This window comes from Chrysochloris asiatica, unplaced genomic scaffold (assembly GCF_000296735.1).
Source record: "Chrysochloris asiatica unplaced genomic scaffold, ChrAsi1.0 scaffold00019, whole genome shotgun sequence".
Lineage (NCBI taxonomy): Eukaryota > Metazoa > Chordata > Mammalia > Afrosoricida > Chrysochloridae > Chrysochloris > Chrysochloris asiatica.
The window spans coordinates 2047579-2064712 of NW_006408537.1; the positions used below are offsets into that span (position 1 = coordinate 2047579).

General features: G+C 39.1%; 1 protein-coding gene across 1 annotated transcript in view; it reads right to left on the minus strand.

The window, feature by feature from the left end:
* PKHD1 (polycystic kidney and hepatic disease 1 (autosomal recessive)) overlaps positions 1-17134 on the minus strand; it is a 722421-nt gene that overhangs the window by 211064 nt on the left and 494223 nt on the right. Inside the window, 1 exon segment of the mRNA XM_006835767.1 lies at positions 10525-10612. Coding sequence (XP_006835830.1) covers positions 10525-10612 — 88 coding nt within the window.

A 17134-nucleotide genomic window follows, 5' to 3' on the forward strand; every position in this document is an offset into this window, starting at 1 on the left:
AAAAAAAAAAAAAAACCAGCAGTGATTCTCAGTTAATGTTAATGGCAGGATACCACTGAGAAACGCTGATTTAGAGGAAACATCCTTTGAGTCCTAATTGATTTAAGTGTTTGTTCCAAGAATGTATGTTGAATCTATGACTTTTTGTTTTCAGCAAAAATAGTCATGTTGACTTTTTAAAATTATGTTTCAAAAATTGGTGTCATGCTTACTTCCTAAAATTGTTTGAGAGCCTGGACATATTTTCCTATTCAATGAGATCCATAATTTAGGACATATCTGATTTGAATGATTAAAAGAACTTGCTATACATGTGAGCCAAATATATTCTTGGGGATAAATTTTTGATAACTTTATGACTTTGCTTATTGATTCTTTCAGTTTTATTCTACTTTAGATAATTATGATCATTTTTATTACTATTGGTAATTCATTTCTCTCAAAATGTTTCAAGTGACAATATACATATGTCCATTTTATATTAAGGAGTTCTAGTAGCATAGGGGTTATGAGTCAAGGTCAGCGGTTCAAAACTACCTGCTGTTCCGCGAGACAAAGATGAAGCTTTCTGGTCCTATAAAGATTTACAGTCTCAGAAACCCTATGTATGGTCACTATGAGTTGGAACCACCACCACTTTTATGTTAAAACTCTAAACTTCTATAACTGTTATTAGGAGCTCCGGTAGAGTAGTGGTTACAAGTTGGGCTGCTAACCTCAAGGTCAGCAGTTCAAAACTACCAGCTGTTTCGTGGGAGAAAGATGAGGCTTTCTGCTACCATAAAGATTTGCAGCCTCGGAAACCCTGTAATGAATCACTGTGAGTTGGAACCGACTCCACAGAACATAACCCCCACCAGAGCTGTTATATTTGAATTCTTATTTCTGATTTTATGTAGTTTTCTTTATATGGTCTGTCCCTCCAGATTATATGGCAGCTTGGCTGTGCCATGGTTCTCAGTGGTTTGGCAGTTGTGCAGTGATGTGATCATCCCCCCCGATATGATCTAATATAATTTAGATCAATAAATTATAAGATTAAGATAGGAAGCAACACCCTTATGTAAAGGGAACTTCTTGTTGTTGTTAAGTGTCATTAAGTGGGTCCCGGCCCACAGCGACCTTGTATAAGGTTTCTGAGGAGAGGCTGGTAAACTTGAACTGCCCACTTTGCTGTCCAGTGCATTAGCCCACAGTACCACACCAGCATTCCACAGATAAAAGGGAATGAGCAGAGAAGAATCTGTAACCACCAAGAAAAAGAATGGGAACAGAACGTGTCCTTTGGACCTGAGCCCCGGCACTGAGAAATACCTATGCCCACCGTAAGATTGATGACAAGAATTTTCCACTAGAGCCAGTAAAGAGAGAAAGCTTTTTACTGATGTTGACACCTGAATTCAGACTTCAAGCCTCTGAAACTGTGAGGAAAAAATGTCTGCTTGTTAAACCACTGGTTGTGGTATTTCTGTTATAGCAACACTTGTAATTAGAACAATCATTAAAGTAGTTAAATATTAAACCACTATCCCTTAAAATTCTAGCCTACTAATTTCCTACTTTCTAATTCACTAATTTCTGCCTTCATCGGCACCAAGTGATTTCATTAGACTTACTGATTATTTTGTATCTCATTTCTCATATTGACTGTTTAGATTGCTTACCTCTGTACTTTCTAATTCAACAATGAAAGCCTTTAATATAATGGCATGTTTGGCCATCTCTCAAGTCAGTGTTCTTCATCATTGTCATTTCTCCTTATTCTGTGGATCAAGTTTTATTTCATTTTTATACAAATATTATTTAGAAATAGATTTTATTTTCTGTTTTCATTTTATAAGAAATTGAGATTTGAGGGATTTATGTTACTTAAATCTCTATATCTAATATATTGTGATTGTATACTGTATCATTTCAACTTATTAAAATTTGTTTCTAAATAATAAATTTAATTAAACATAAGTCATAAATTAATAAGATAATTATTATTCATCATATTGATTAAATGTAATAATTAAATGAAATATTATTAATAATTTGTTTAAGTATTCCTATTAATATGTATATATGTATGCATGTGTATATATATGTTACATGGAGTCCTACTGCAGTGCTGCAGTAAAAATGCACTCCACTGCAAGGTCAATTTGAGCTGTGAGGTCGGTGGTTCAAAACCACCAGCTGCTACTCAGAAACCCAATACAGGTTCACTATGAGTCAGAATCAACTCAAAGGCATTTAACAATAACAACATATTATAAATAATCCATTGGCTGTGGGGAAATGTATACGTAAGGGGAGCAATAACACTAGTGAAGTATATTATTGTTGTTGTAAAGTGCTGTTGAGTCAATTCCAATCCATAGCAACCCTGTATAGGGTTTCTGAGGAGCAGCTGGTGAGCTTGAACCACTGACTTTGCAGTTCAAATGACTTTGCAGTCTGATGCATTAGCCCACAGTGCCACACCAGGACTCATCACCATTAGAGATCGAAAGGGCAGTATCTTCCCAAGGACAAAGTTCAGAAGAGTAAGGTAAGAGGAGGAATGGAAACAAGAAACATAGGGAGAATGTAGGATAAGTGATGTTGTAATGTGGGGACTGAAATCAATATGATGAAATAATCGTATGATTTGTCAAATGTAAAACTGATGATGATCTGCTCTGTAAACCTCCACCCAATTCAAAATAAAGTTGTTGTTTTTTTTAAAAAAAAAGGAGAAAAATTGCATAGTTTCTATATTTGAAGCAGTGTTTGACCAATATAAATTAAATTGACTTTATTATTAGGCTTTTTTCATTCTCTGCTGGTAGCGTAGTGGTTACAAATCGGCCTGCTAACCTCAAGGTCAGCAGTTCAAAACTACCAACCATTCCGCGGGAGAAAAATGAGGCTTTCTGCTCCCGTAAAGATTTATAGCCTCGGAAACCCTGTGCAGGGTCACTATGAGTCGAAACCGACTCCACGGTACTTAATAACAACATTCCTTTTTGGGAGTCCTGGTATGGTGCTGTGGGTTAATGCGCTGGGCTGCAAAGTTGGTTTGAACCATAAGAGCGATGGTTCACTCTCACCAGCTGCGCCTCAGAAACCTTATACAAGACTGCTATGGGTCAGAACTGACTCCAAGGCAGTTAATAACAACAAATTCCTTTTTGAGCTTAATTAAAAAGTTAAGAACTGAAAGTTGTTGTTAGGTGTTGTCTAGTCAGTACTGACTCATAGCAGCCTTATGCACAAAAGATGAAATACTGCCTCGTCATGCATCATCCTCACAGTTGTTGCTATGAGTCAGTTGTTGCAGCCACTGTTTCAATCCAACTTGATAGGGTCTTCTACTTTTTTGTTGATGCTGTACTTTACCAACCATGATGCCCTTCTCTAGAGGCTATTCTGTCCTCTAGAGACTAGGAGTATAGGAGACAAAGTCTTGCCATTCTCATTTTAAAGGAGCAATCTAGTTATACTGAAGCCGAGATAAATTGTTCATTCTTTTGTCAGTCCATGACATATTCAATAACAACATCATGTTGAACAATGGATCAATTAGCAACATCATGATAAACAGAGAAAATATTCAAATTGCCAATATTTCATCTTTCTTGGAGCCCCAATGGAACTAGTGGTCAGGAAAACTAATGGCAGATTACACTGGGCAAATCTGTTGCAAAAGACCACTTTGAAGTGTTAAAAAGCAAAGATAGAACATTCAGGACTAAGATGGCTTGAGTCCAGCCATGGTACTTCAATCACCTCAGATACATGTGAAAGCTGGATAATGAATAAGTAACGCCTGTGAAGAACTGATGCCTTTGAATTATGGTGTTGGTGAAGAATACTGACTATATCATGTGCTAGAAGAACTGAAAGAAGTAAGTAGAATTCTTTCATTACTATTTTTGTTTCTATTTGCTTCATATTTCTGAGATATTTTGCTTAGTATATTTCTCTATTATTTTAGCTGGTATAAAAGCTTCCTGACTGTTAAAGTCTCCCTGAAGTCTAAAGTCTTTATTAATCTAAAATGTATCTATTTATACCTTTATTTTGAACTTTACTTTTTAGTTGCTAATAATATTGTGGTTCCTGCTTCCAGTTAAATAATTCATTTTTATCTAATATTAAACATTCATTTCTCTTCTGAATTGTTTTTAAGTTTTCCTCTGGTGAAAGAAAACACGATTACATTTTTATTTTTAACCATTTCTTTCAATAAAGCATCATTTCAATAAACTTTTTTTTTTTTTATAACTGGAAGAATTGTTCTTATTTCAGCTACCTTTATTGGCATTTGTTTTTGTTCTATCACTGTTTCATTTTTTTCATCTTTTCTTAGTTTACTATTTATTTGTAATTTATTTCATTCCTTTTCCTTGGTAATTTGGAAAGTTCATGTTCTATTTTCCTGCATTTCCTAAGTGGTGCTAACAGTTTAGTACTCAACTACTAGCTGAAAATTGGCAGTTCAAATCCAGCCAGACGGCCTAGCACAGGTCACAGTCTTGGAAACATTATGGAACAGCAATACTCTGCATACCTGGGATTTCCATGAATCAAAACCTACCACACTAAACAAATTAAAAATAGTTTAAATATATATATTCTAAAACTAGGGAAGGAAAGGCAAGAAGGGAAAAAAAGATTTGGCTATGGATGTGCAATCCGGGAAGTACAGTTAGTGTGACTGGATTGTACATGTAAAAATGGTTTAAGTGTCAAATGTTTTATTGTATATATATTGCTACAATTAAAAAAAAAAGTTAAGCATAGCCATCAAAATATAAATAAGTACGAGCAAACCAGCCTAGAGCGGCTAGGAGAACAGAAGATACTTCTTGAAAGAAAGACCTACAGGAAAAATACAAAACAATAGAGGCAGATGGACTGTTACTACAAGAACAAACAAATTGATTGCCCAGGAAGCATCAAGACAAGTGGTCAGGTTCCCTTAATGCAAACCACTTCCAAAGCTAAGACTCAACGGAAATACGTGCTCTGATTGGTGACCACACGCATCACCGATAGGGAGAAGTGGGGTAAAACAGCAATGAAGCTGCAAGCTAAGCCCTACAACGTTCAGTGGGCTTCTGTGGACCCGGATGGGGACCTGGTGGCCAGCAGTGTGGGGAGACCTGGAGACTCTTGGGCCCAGAGTCAGCAGCATGGCCACAGAGGACTAGAGTGGAGGGTGAAGCTACCAGCTGATAGGAAGAGAGGGCATAAGCACAAGAACACTCATACCTGCAAATGGTACCCATGTGACCTGGCCCCAATGAATGGATGATCAGAACTCAACCAGGAGAAGAAAGAAGAGGAAAAAAAAAAAAAGAGTGACCTGATACAATTTGTTGAACTTGACCTACACCTATGGATGCAGTAACCCAAAAGAGAGAACAAATACTTATAGCAAGAAACATTCCCACCCCCTCCACACACAGAGTAGACAGAGATGGGCAACTTGCACATTGGATACCCAAATGGGGGGGTGGGGGTGGGGGGGAAAGGGGACTACAAAGGCAAGAAGTGACTGGCTTACAAGCTTTCAAGAGGGAACCTAGAGCTAGGGGGCATGGAGGAAGGCAGAATCTCCAGTGAGTACTATCCAATCTGTCTAGGCGGAGCTGATGAAATGAAATGCAGAAGGGTCACTTGTGATACAATAGTGAATAATTGTTATCAGGACTGATTGTGAGGGTTGGAAATGTAAAGGTAGACGTTTTGTAGCAAGGAAGGGAGTGATTAACTCTCCAGTCTAAGAGTGGAGGTTTCTGGGACCATCAACAGAGAAGAGCCAAAAGTGGGACCCTACCCAGAGAAGCAGCGAGGCCCGAGATGGAGGCAGAGACGATGACAATGGTGGAGTGATAAAGTGGTGAGGACTTTGGATCCAGAAAGGGAGAGGGACTGTGTGCTGAAGAATGGGGGAGGGGGGGAATGTAGGGGGCGGGTTTATAGGGTACACCCTTTGGTCGATTGATGATGCATGGAAGGGATTGGAACCATGGCAATGAAACAATGTACAGTGGAATGAATGTAAAACTAAAGTTCTCCCATGTAAAATATCATATAATTCACAATAAAACATGGAATATATATATATATATATATATATATATATATATAACTAGAATAGAATAATACCTGCCCTGTCTTTCTCAAACAGCTCTTGTGAGAAGCAAAGTTTTATGTGTATGTATATATACATATATACAATATAGGATTTCCAAGGAGCAGCTGGTGAATTTGAATTGCTAACCTTGTGGTTCGCAACCCCATGACCTTACAGCACCACACCAGGACTCCATATAGATATGTGGAGTTTTTCTAGGGACATCCTTATTCATTGTCAAACTTTCACACCCATATGTTGTTGTTGTTAGGTGCCATCGAGTTGGTACCAACCCATAGTGACCCTATGCACAGCTGAACGAAACACTGGCCGATCCTGGGCCAGCCTCACTACTATTGCCACACTTGAGTCCATCGATGCTGCCACTTGGCCAATCCATCTCACTGGGGGGTCTTCTTCTTTTTCTCTGACCTTACCAAACATGATATCCTCCTCCAGCGACTGATCCCTCCTGACAATACGTCCAAAGTATGAAAGACAAAGTTTGACCATCTTGGCCTCCAAGAAGCACTCTGGCTGTACATCTTCCAAAATAGATCTATTGGTTCTTTTGGCAGCCCATGGCACTTTCAATATTCTCCTCCAACACTATAACTCAAAAGCATCAATTATTCTACAGTCTTCCTTATTCACTGTCCAGCTTTCGCATGCATATGAGGTTATTGAAAATACCATAGCTTGAGTCAGGCATACCTTAATCCTCAAGTTGAAATCTTTGCTTTTCAACACTTGAAAAAGGTCTTGTGCAGTAGATTTTCCTAATGTAATACATCATTTGATTTCTTGACTGCTGCTTCCATGAGTGTTGATAGTTGATCCAAGAAGAATGAAGTCCTTGACAACTTCAATTTTTTTGTGTTGATAAGGATGTTGTTTATTGGTCCAATGGTGAGAATTTTTGTTTCCATTACATTGAGATGTAATCCAAACCGAAGGCTGTGCTCTTTGATCTTCATCAGTAAATGCCGACTATTGAAAATACCATGCCTTGGGTTAGGTGCACTTTAGTCCACAAATTGGCATCTTTGCTCTTCAACACTTTAAAGAGGTCTTGTGCAGCAGATTTTCCTAATGCAATACATCATTTGCTTTATTGATAACAGTTTCCATGAATGTTGATGGTGGTTTCAAACAAAATGAAGTCTTTGACAACGTCAATCTTTTCTCCATTTATCATGATGTTATTTGTTGGTCCAGTGGTGAGTATTACTGTTCTCTTTACATTGAGGTATAACAGAAACTGAAGGCTATAGTCTTTGATCTTCATCAGTAAGAATTTGAAATCCTCTTCATTTTCAGAAAGCAAGGTTGTATCATCTGCATTTCACAGGTTGTTAATAAGTCTTCCTCCAATCTTGATGTCACATTCTTCTTCATATAACCCAGCTTCTTGGATTATGTGCTCAGTATACGGATTGAATACAACCCTGGTGCACAGCTTTCCTGATTTTTAACCTTTCAGTGTCCCTTTGTTCCATTTGAACAATTGCCTCTTGGTCTATGAATAGATTCCCCATGAACACAATTAAGCGATTTGGAATACTAATTCTCCACAATGTTGTTCATAGCTTGTCATAATGCACACAGTTGAAAGCCACTGCATAATCAATAATGCACAGGTAAACATATTTCTGGTATGCTATGCTTTCATCTAAGTGCCATCTGATGTCAGTAATGGCATCCCTCATTCCATGTCCTTGTTGAATCTAGCTTGAACATCTGACAGTTCCCTGCCAATGTAGTGTTGCAGCCATTTTTGAATTATCTTTAGCAAAATTTAACTTTCATACAATATTAATGACATTGTTCAATTATTTCCATATTCTGTTAGGTCACCTCTCTTTGGAGTGCACATAAATATTTTACAATCAGTTGGCTAGGTAGCTGTCTCCCAAATTTCTTGTCATGAATGAATGAGTGTCTCCAGTGTTGCATCAATTTGTTGAAAGATTTTAATTTGCATTCATCAATTCCTGAAGACTTGTTTTTTGCCAATATTTTCAGTTTGCCTTGGACTTCTTCCTTCAGATAATTGACTCTTGATCATATGCTACCTCTTGAAATGGTTGAACATCGATAATTTCATTTTGGTACAATGACTCTGTATCGTTTCCATCTTTTTTTGATGCTTTTTGCACCATTCAATATTTTCTTTAACATCTCTATGTTGAAAAGCAAGTTTCAGAGTTTCCTCTGACATCTATTTTGGTCTTTTCTTTCTTCCCTGTCTTCTTAATGACCATTTGTTTTCTTCCTGTATGATATTCTTGATGCCATACCAGAACTCTTCTGGTCTTTGGTCATTAGTTCCTAATGTATCAAACCTGTTCTTGAGATGATCTCTAAATTCAGGTAGGATGTGTTCAAGATCATAGGTTGGCTCATGTGGATATGTTTTCATTTTTTTCTGCTTCAGTCTGAACTTGCATATGAGTAATTGATGGTCTGTTTCACAATCTGCCCCTTGTTTTTCTTTAACTGATGATATGGAACTTTTCCAACATCTCTTTCCACAGATGTAGTCAGTTTGATTTCTGTATTCAATCTGGAGAAGTCCATGTGAATAACTCTCTTTTATGCTGTTTAAAAAAGGTATTTTCAATGAAAAATCCATTGGTCTTAAAAAATTCTGTTATGCAAACTCCAGCATTATTTCTAACACCAACACTGTATTTTCCAAATTTTCCCATCAGATCCTTACTCTTTGTTTCCAACACTCACATTCCAATCACCAGTAATTTCAATATATCATGATTGCATGTTTGATCAATTTTAGACAGAAGAAGTTCGTAGAATTCTTCAACTTCATCATCACTGGCTTTAGTAGTTTATGAGTTAATTTGAATAATAAACGTATTAACTGATCTTTCCTTGTAAATGTATTGGTATTATATCACAGACAGCATTATATGCTAAGATAGATAATAAAATGATCTTTTTGATGATGAAGGCAATGCCATTCCCAGCAACCATTTGATTGTCAGATTCAAAATGGCCAGTATCAGTCCATTTCAATTCACTAATACCTAGGATATTGATGTTTTGTATTCCATTTCATTTTAGACAATACCCAATTTTCCTAAATTCATACTTTGTACATTTCATGTTCTGATTATTAATGGATGTTTGCAGCTGTTTCTCCTCATCATGAGTTGTGCCCCATCAGCAAATGAAGGTCCTGAAAGCATTACTCTATTTGTGTCCTAACAATCAACTCTACTCTGAGGAGGCAGCTCTTACCTAATTGTATTTTAAGTGTCTTCAACCTGAGGTTCTCATTTTCCAGCACTATATCTGACAATATTATGGTGTTATTTGTAATGTTTCAATATTCAGTATTCTGGTGCTGACACTGTTTCACTACTATTCATAAGATTTTCCATAGCTAAACATTTGAAAATAGTCCATCTCTCCTTCTTTTGAGTCTGTCTTAGTCTGGAAGCTCAGCTGAAAACTTTCAATCATGGATGCCCCCACTGGCATTCAAAATACCAGTTGCATAGCTTACAGCATCACAGCAACATGCAAGCTACCACAGTGTAACAAACTGACAGGTCCGTGGTGATTAAGATTCTTCAAATGCTTCATGTCATTATGATTTTGCTTATTTCTCTCTTTATAAAAGTTTGCTTTTCACCTGAGATGATGTGCCCGCTTTGATCTTTTCCCTCATAGAATCCAGACTTTTTGAGATTTTATCAACATTAAAAAGTATCATCTCAAATTTACTCCTTAACAACTTTCCCTTTTGTATTCTCCTCTTATTATAATATAGAGATTGCTTTTGTCCCTTTGTTGTTGTTTTTGTTGTTAAGTGCCTTTGAGTCAGTTCTGACTCGTAGTGACCCAGTACAGGTCACTATAGGGTTTCCGAGAAGTGGCTGGTGGGCTTGAACTGCCAATCGTGTGGTTAGCAGTCCAGTGCTTATCCTACGGTGCCACACCAGAACTCCTTTTAAGTCATTATTACTGAGTCCTAGTGTAGCACTGTGGGTTAATGTACTGGACTGTAAAGTCGATTGTAATGGCAAAGTCGGTGGTTCAAGCTCACCAGCCACTCCTCAGAAACACTGTACAGGGTTGCTATGAGTTGAAACCAACTCAGTGGCACTTCACACAGGAGTCCTGGTGTGGTGCTGTGTGTTAATGTGCTGGACTGCTTCAAGTGACTTTGAACTGCAAGATTGGAGGTTCAAGCTTGCCAGTTGCTCTTTGGAAACCCTACATAGGGTGACCATGGGTTGGAATCAACTCGATGGCACTTAACAACAAACAACAAATCATCATTATTATTATTATATTCATCCTTGAGTTATGATTCTTAATCTACATTTTAATTTTATGTTGTAAAAAACGTCAAGCAGAAGCAAAAACTTACTCTTATTTCTTACCTCTCATTTCCTGAGGCAATATCAGCTCCAAGATGTGTCCAGGATTTTTCTGGATAAGCACTGTGAAGTTGAATTTTTCCATATACCCCTGGATAAAGAAAACATAACATATGAATACGAAGAACTTTCCTAGAAATTAAGGACACATAAATGAAATGCATTCCTGAGATTAATATGCAAATTAATATGTTCACATTATCTAAAAAGAAAATTTAAGCACTCTAGTTTATATCAGAGCAAATGGATCTCAGGTGTCTGTGAAACTCAGGGTCTATAGAGAAATGAATGCTACATTGAATCATAATCATTTAAAAACTGAAATATACTTTGAGCTACTAACTGGGATTTCTTGAGTTGTCGTTGTTAAGTGCCATCAACCCAGTTCCACCTTATAGTGACCGCATGTCAGGTTTTGAAGGAATGGCTGGTGAGTTTGAACTGCTATCCTGAGTAATGCAAACCATTCATATGTTTGGCTGCTAACTGAGAGGTTAGAGGTCCATATCCACCCACAGGAGCCTCAGAAAAAGGTTCAGAAAATCATCCATCAAAAACCCTAGGATCATAGTTCTGTGCTGTCACACAAGGGGTTGCCATGAGTTGGAATTGATTTGATGGCTATTGCTATTTTTATTTATAGTTGATAATACAGACTCTTAATCCAGACTTTGGTGTCTGATAAGTCTGTATATAAACCCAATTTCTAGAGATACCAATTTATCTATATAGAGATGTTGTTGTTGTCAAGTGCCATAGACTTGACTTTGACACATAGCAAATGGCCCCATATAGAGTTTCTGAGAAGTAGTTGGTGAGTTTGAACCATTGAACATGTGGTTAGCAGTCCAGTTCTTATCCTACAGTGCCACACCAGGACTCCATGTAGATATAAACATAGATGTTGTTGCTATTAAATGCCATAAAAGGTTTCTGAAGAGCAGCTTGTAGGTTTGAATCACCAATTCTGTTGTTAACAGGCTAAAGGGTAAGTCAAATAGTGTTGATACTATGAATCCAGTTCATAGAAGCATAGATTTTTTTCCCAAACAAAACAGGTTTAAACATGTCATGCATTATAAGTAGATGACTGCACACAAGTTCTCTCAGTAATACACCTGTCTTATTCTTGTCATTGTCTTAAACAAAACAAAACAAACAAACAAACAAAAAAAAAAACAGTTCAATCAAAACAATGGCTTCCAAGGGGATCTGCTGAGGCAGTTAAACTGTAAGTTAATTTTTGACAATGGGCCAAAACATATTTAATGAGGAACATGGAGACTTTCTGGCAAAACCAGAAATCCATTTGCAGAAAAATGAAACAAGACCCATAGCTCACACCATACATAAAAACAAACTAAACGTGAATTAAAAACCTAGAACTATAAAGATCATCAATTTAAAAATAGCAACAAAGTTAGAGGCTCTAATACATGGTATCAATGCTCTGTAAAACATAACTAAAAACATACAGACAGGAGAAGACAAAATAGATGACTAGAACCTCCTAAAAATTAGACGCATCAAAAGATTTTTCCAAAAGAGTACCCACAAACCAGGAAACAGGTTTTTTGGGTGGGGGGACTGATACACCAGACAAGGGACTAAACTCTAAAATGTATAGGAAGCTATAACACCTCTACAAGAAAAAGGCACTGGGCACAGGACATGGACAGACACTTCACCAAAGAAGATATTCAAGTGGCCAAGAAAGAATGTTCACAAGCATTCACCATTGTTGTTGCTACATGCTGTTAAGTCAGTTCCAACTCATTGCAGCCCTGTAGAGGGTTTCTGAGGAACGGCTGGTAGGTTTGAACCACTAATCTAGAAGTTAGCAGTCCTGTGCTTATGATGCAGAGCCAGCCACCCAAGGACTTCTCATTAGCCATTGTTGTTGTTAAATGCCATCGAGTCGATTCTGACTCATAGCAAACCTGAAAAAGATTTCCAAGGAGCTGCTTGTGAGTTTGAAGCCCAATCTTGTAGTTGAAACCAACACTGCAGTTGAGCGCTTATTGTTGTTGTTGTTAGGTGCCATCGAGTCAGGACAGACCCATAGCGACCTTATGCACAGCAGAACGAAACACTGCCCGATCCTGGGCCAACCTCACCACTGTTGCCATGCTTGAGTCCATTGATGCTGCCACTTGGCTAATTCATTTCATTGGGGGTCTTTCTCTTTTTCTCTGACCCTCCACCTTACCAAACATGATGTCCTTCTTCAGTGAGTGCTTATTAGAGAGATGCAAATCAAAACAACAATGAGACTTCAGGTTGGGGGCGGGGAAAGCAGAGACAAACGGTGAAAATTCCTCTGCCAAACCCCTCAAAAAAGCAGAGAAAGAGCAGTTCCCAGAAAAACAGCGGCGCTTTGGATCTTGTTTCAGGTTCCAGGCACAGTTCCCCCACGCCCACTGAAAAGGAATCTGCAGGTGAAAGCAAAGATTTCTGAATTGACCCAGCCACAGCAACCAGCAGCCAGAAGTCCTCAGACCAGAGGGCAGGGCCACAGCCAAGTAGAGGCAGTGACCCAGCTCTAGAAGCCACGGAGCAGCACCCCTGAAGGTATAAGTGTGATCGATTTTTCATCTTTCACTTTTCACTTATCACGTATCTCTCCTCTTCACCCTGATCGCGCCATCACTGCACAGCCCAGATGCCTTCAGGCAGGCGGTAGCACATCCCCAAAAGGGTCCAGCATTGCACCCACAGTTTTCCAACTGCATAGAGAGGAAACCTGCAGGCTGCTTCTTATGACGTTTTGACCCTGGGAACCCGCCCCATAGTTTACCTAGGCGGGACCCTTTGCACAGCAAAGGCCAGTGAACAGTGTCAATCACAATTTTATTTTTGTTTCTGATTGGTGGTTTCTGTATCTGCTTTTATATTATTTCTGTATTTGCTCCTTTTGGCCTTACTGGTCTCCCAGGGGTGGGAGCTTTCTCCCCCTACCTTACCCAAGAACAGACAGCAACTGTGCCCATATAGCCAAGCTACAAACATACCCTGTAGTACCCCACCTTCTGGACAAGAGCCAAAACCAGTTGCTAGGCATTACATGTGAAAAGGGACGCCTATCTCCAGATCATATCCACCAGGAGATGCACAGCAAGCTTAACAAAGAGCAACATACATCCATTTAAGCATTAAAAACTCACATAACTGTTGAAAATGTCCAAGAAAACACAAGTAAAGATATCAACACATGTCCAAAAACAGAAAAAAGTAACTGAGACAAATGAGCTGGAAGCAGACACAGACTTTCCAGTAGAAGAACAGGCGCTGAATATGCCTGAGAAGGACTTCAGAAGAATAATATGGAAACAAATTCAAATGCTCTGAAAAGGGGTAGAGGAAAATAAGGAATAAGTCGGGAAAGTGCTACAGGAACAATCAAACAAGATATATATGGCATTGGAAACAATCCAAAACCTACAAAAAGAAGTCCAGATGCTTAATAATACAATATCAGTAATGGAAAATACACTGAAATGGCAGAGGAGCAGAATGGAAGAAATGGAAGCCAGAACCAGTGAGGTGAAAGACAAATCTCTCAATACTGCTAAGATAGATGAGCAAGCAGAAAAAAAGGAATGTGAATCCCAGAATTACAAAGGTCATCAATGAAAAAATAGGGAGAAATGTGAGAGCTCTAATACAGGGCATACACAGACTACCAAACATTTAAAAACCTACACAAACAAAAACAGACAAAATAGATCAATGGGACATACTAAAAATTCAACACTTGTGTGCATCAAAAGACTTCATCAAAAGAGTAAAAAGCGAGCCCACAGAATGGGAAAAAATCTTTTGCAATGACACATCAGACAAGGAACTAATTTCCAAAACATATAGGAAACTACAACACCTCTACAAGAAAAGGACAAATAACCCAATTAAAAAATGGGCACAGGATATGAACAGACATTTCACCAAGAAGGAGATCCAGGCAGCCAACAAACATATGAAGAAATGTTTACGATCACTAGCCATTAGAGAGACGCAAATCAAAACAACAATGAGATATCATCTTACACCAACAATAACAGCAAAAATTTTAAAAGTAGAGGACAGTAAGTGTTGGTGAGGATGTGGAGAGACTTGGACCCTACTACATTGCTGGTGGGATTGCAAAATGGTCCAACCACTACGGAAATCAATATGGCACTTCCTCAGCAGGTTGGATCCAGCAATTCCTCTACTTGGTATTTATCCAGAGAAATACAAGCCATAACGCAAGTAGATGTATGCACACCAGTGTTCATAGCAGCACTATTTACAATAGCAAAAACATGGAAATAACCTAAGTGCCCATCTATGGAAGAATGGATAAACAAACTGTGGTACATACACACAATGGAATACTATGCTACCCTGAAGAATAACAAGGAAGCAGCAAGCCATCGCATAACATGGATGAACCGTGAGGACATTATGCTGAGTCACAAAAGGAGAAATATGGCACAGAGCCATTATTGTAAAAAAGTTAAGAAAAAACACCTACACTAAAAGGGGAAAAACAATTATCTTTTATTTTTTTATTTTATTTTTATAATTATTATCTGTTTTGCTGTTGCTGGTGGTGGTTACCGAGGTGTAGGGGGTGGGGGAGGGGGAAGGAAGGGAAGGTGGAGCACAGGGTAGTGAACAGGCACAGGACAGTTAGGTGCTGGGTGGGAGCAGTCAATGCACTGGAAGGGGAAGGGGAAAAGAAAAATAAGGCTGATGGGAGACTAGCTAGGCTGGTTTACATGGGCTAAATGGGACAGAGGCAAACAACAATCTGAGCACAAACGTGAAACAGCAGGGCTTCTGGATACAAAGATTGAGGCACGGTTTGAATGGGTAAAAGTGGGGAAATGCTGTTAAGATGCTTGAAAGGGGGAGAGAGGAATAGCCAAAAACAGCACCAGAGGAAGCTTGTAAGTCCATCTTCGGCCTATAACTGTTTGGAATAACGAAAATGGGGCTAGAACTTGCCCAATGAAGGTGGCTCCCTGCAGAGCCTTTGCACTGCACAAGACCATAGGTGGAATCCTGATCATCATTCATAATCTTCTGAGGTGGGACATTCCCATGTGAAAGGACAAGCAGACCAATCTGGAGCAGCTAGAAGAACAGAAGATACTTCTTGAAAGAAAGACCAGCAGAAAAAACAACAACAGCAACAGTAGTCCAATTGACTACTACAAGAAAAAGAAAGTTGTTCCCCAGGGAGCCATCGAGGCAAGTGGTCATGTCCCCTCAAGGAAAACCCCCCTCCAAGACTGAAACTCAAATGGAATACACTATGGTCCCGCTGCTCAGCATGTTGGTCACCGATAAGGGCAAGAGGGGGAAAAACAGCAATGAAGTTGTGAACTAAGTCTGACCACATTTAACAGACTCCTGTTAACCTGGATTGAGACCTGGTTAACCAGAAGTAAGATGAGACCTGAGGACTCCTGGGTCTAGGGGCAGGGACATGGCCCCAGAGGACTAGAATGGAATGTGAAGCATCCAGCTGATATAAAGTGAGGGGGATGCACAAGAGCACCCACACTTGTAGATAGTACCCATTTGACCTGGCATCAATGGCTGGATAATCAGAACACTACTAGAAGAAGAAAGAAGAGGAAGAAAAAAAAAAAAAGAAAGGAGTAACCCACTATAAGTGGATGATCTTTACCTATGCTTGTGGATGCAGTATGACAAAGGAATGGACAAATCTCTACAGTGAGGATCATTCCCACCCCCTTGTTACACAGGGTAGACAAGGAGGGGGAACTTAGACATTGGCTGCCCAAAAACTACAAAGGCAAGAAGTGACTAGCTTACAAGTTTCAATAGGGAACCTAGCTCCACAGGATACAGGGAAAGTAGAATCTCCACTGAATTGTTTCCAACCTGTCTAGATAGGGTTGATAAAAGGTGAAGGGAAAGGACTCATGTGGTTCAATAGGGAATGATTGCTATCTGGTCTGACAGTGAGTGTTGGAAAGGTAAATGTAAATGTTTGGTAACAAAAGGAGGGAGTGGCTGATTTTGCAGTCCAGGAGTGGAGATCCCTGGAACCCATCAAGGGATTAAAAGCAAAGTGTGAGACCATATCTGGAAAGGCAGTAACACTAAGGATGGAGGCAAAGGCAATGATGTGGACAGAAGGAGCAGCTGGGGACTCTGGACTCAGGGAGGGAGAGGGGTTATGTGCTAGCAGCCGGGGGGCAGGAGTGTGGGGTGTACCCTTTGGGTGTTTCATGATGCATGGAGGAGATTGTGATCATTCCAATGAAACAAAGTACAATAGGATGAATGTAAACATAATGTTCACCCATGTAAAGTAACACATAATTCACAATAAAAACTTGAAAAAAAAGGGGGAGGTAGGAGTAGTGAATCTTTCATTTCAGAAACAGAGGACCCCAGAACCATCAAGAAGGAAGAGTATGAACGGAGTGTGAGATTCTGCCATGAAAAGCGGCAACCGCAGAGGCAATGGCACAGAGAGACAGAGCAGCTGAGGACTCTAGGCCCATGGACTGAGAGAGGCTGTGTGCCTGTGGACAGGAGACTGCCTTGCGAAGTGTGCCCTTTGAACATTTAAATTAATATATATATATATATA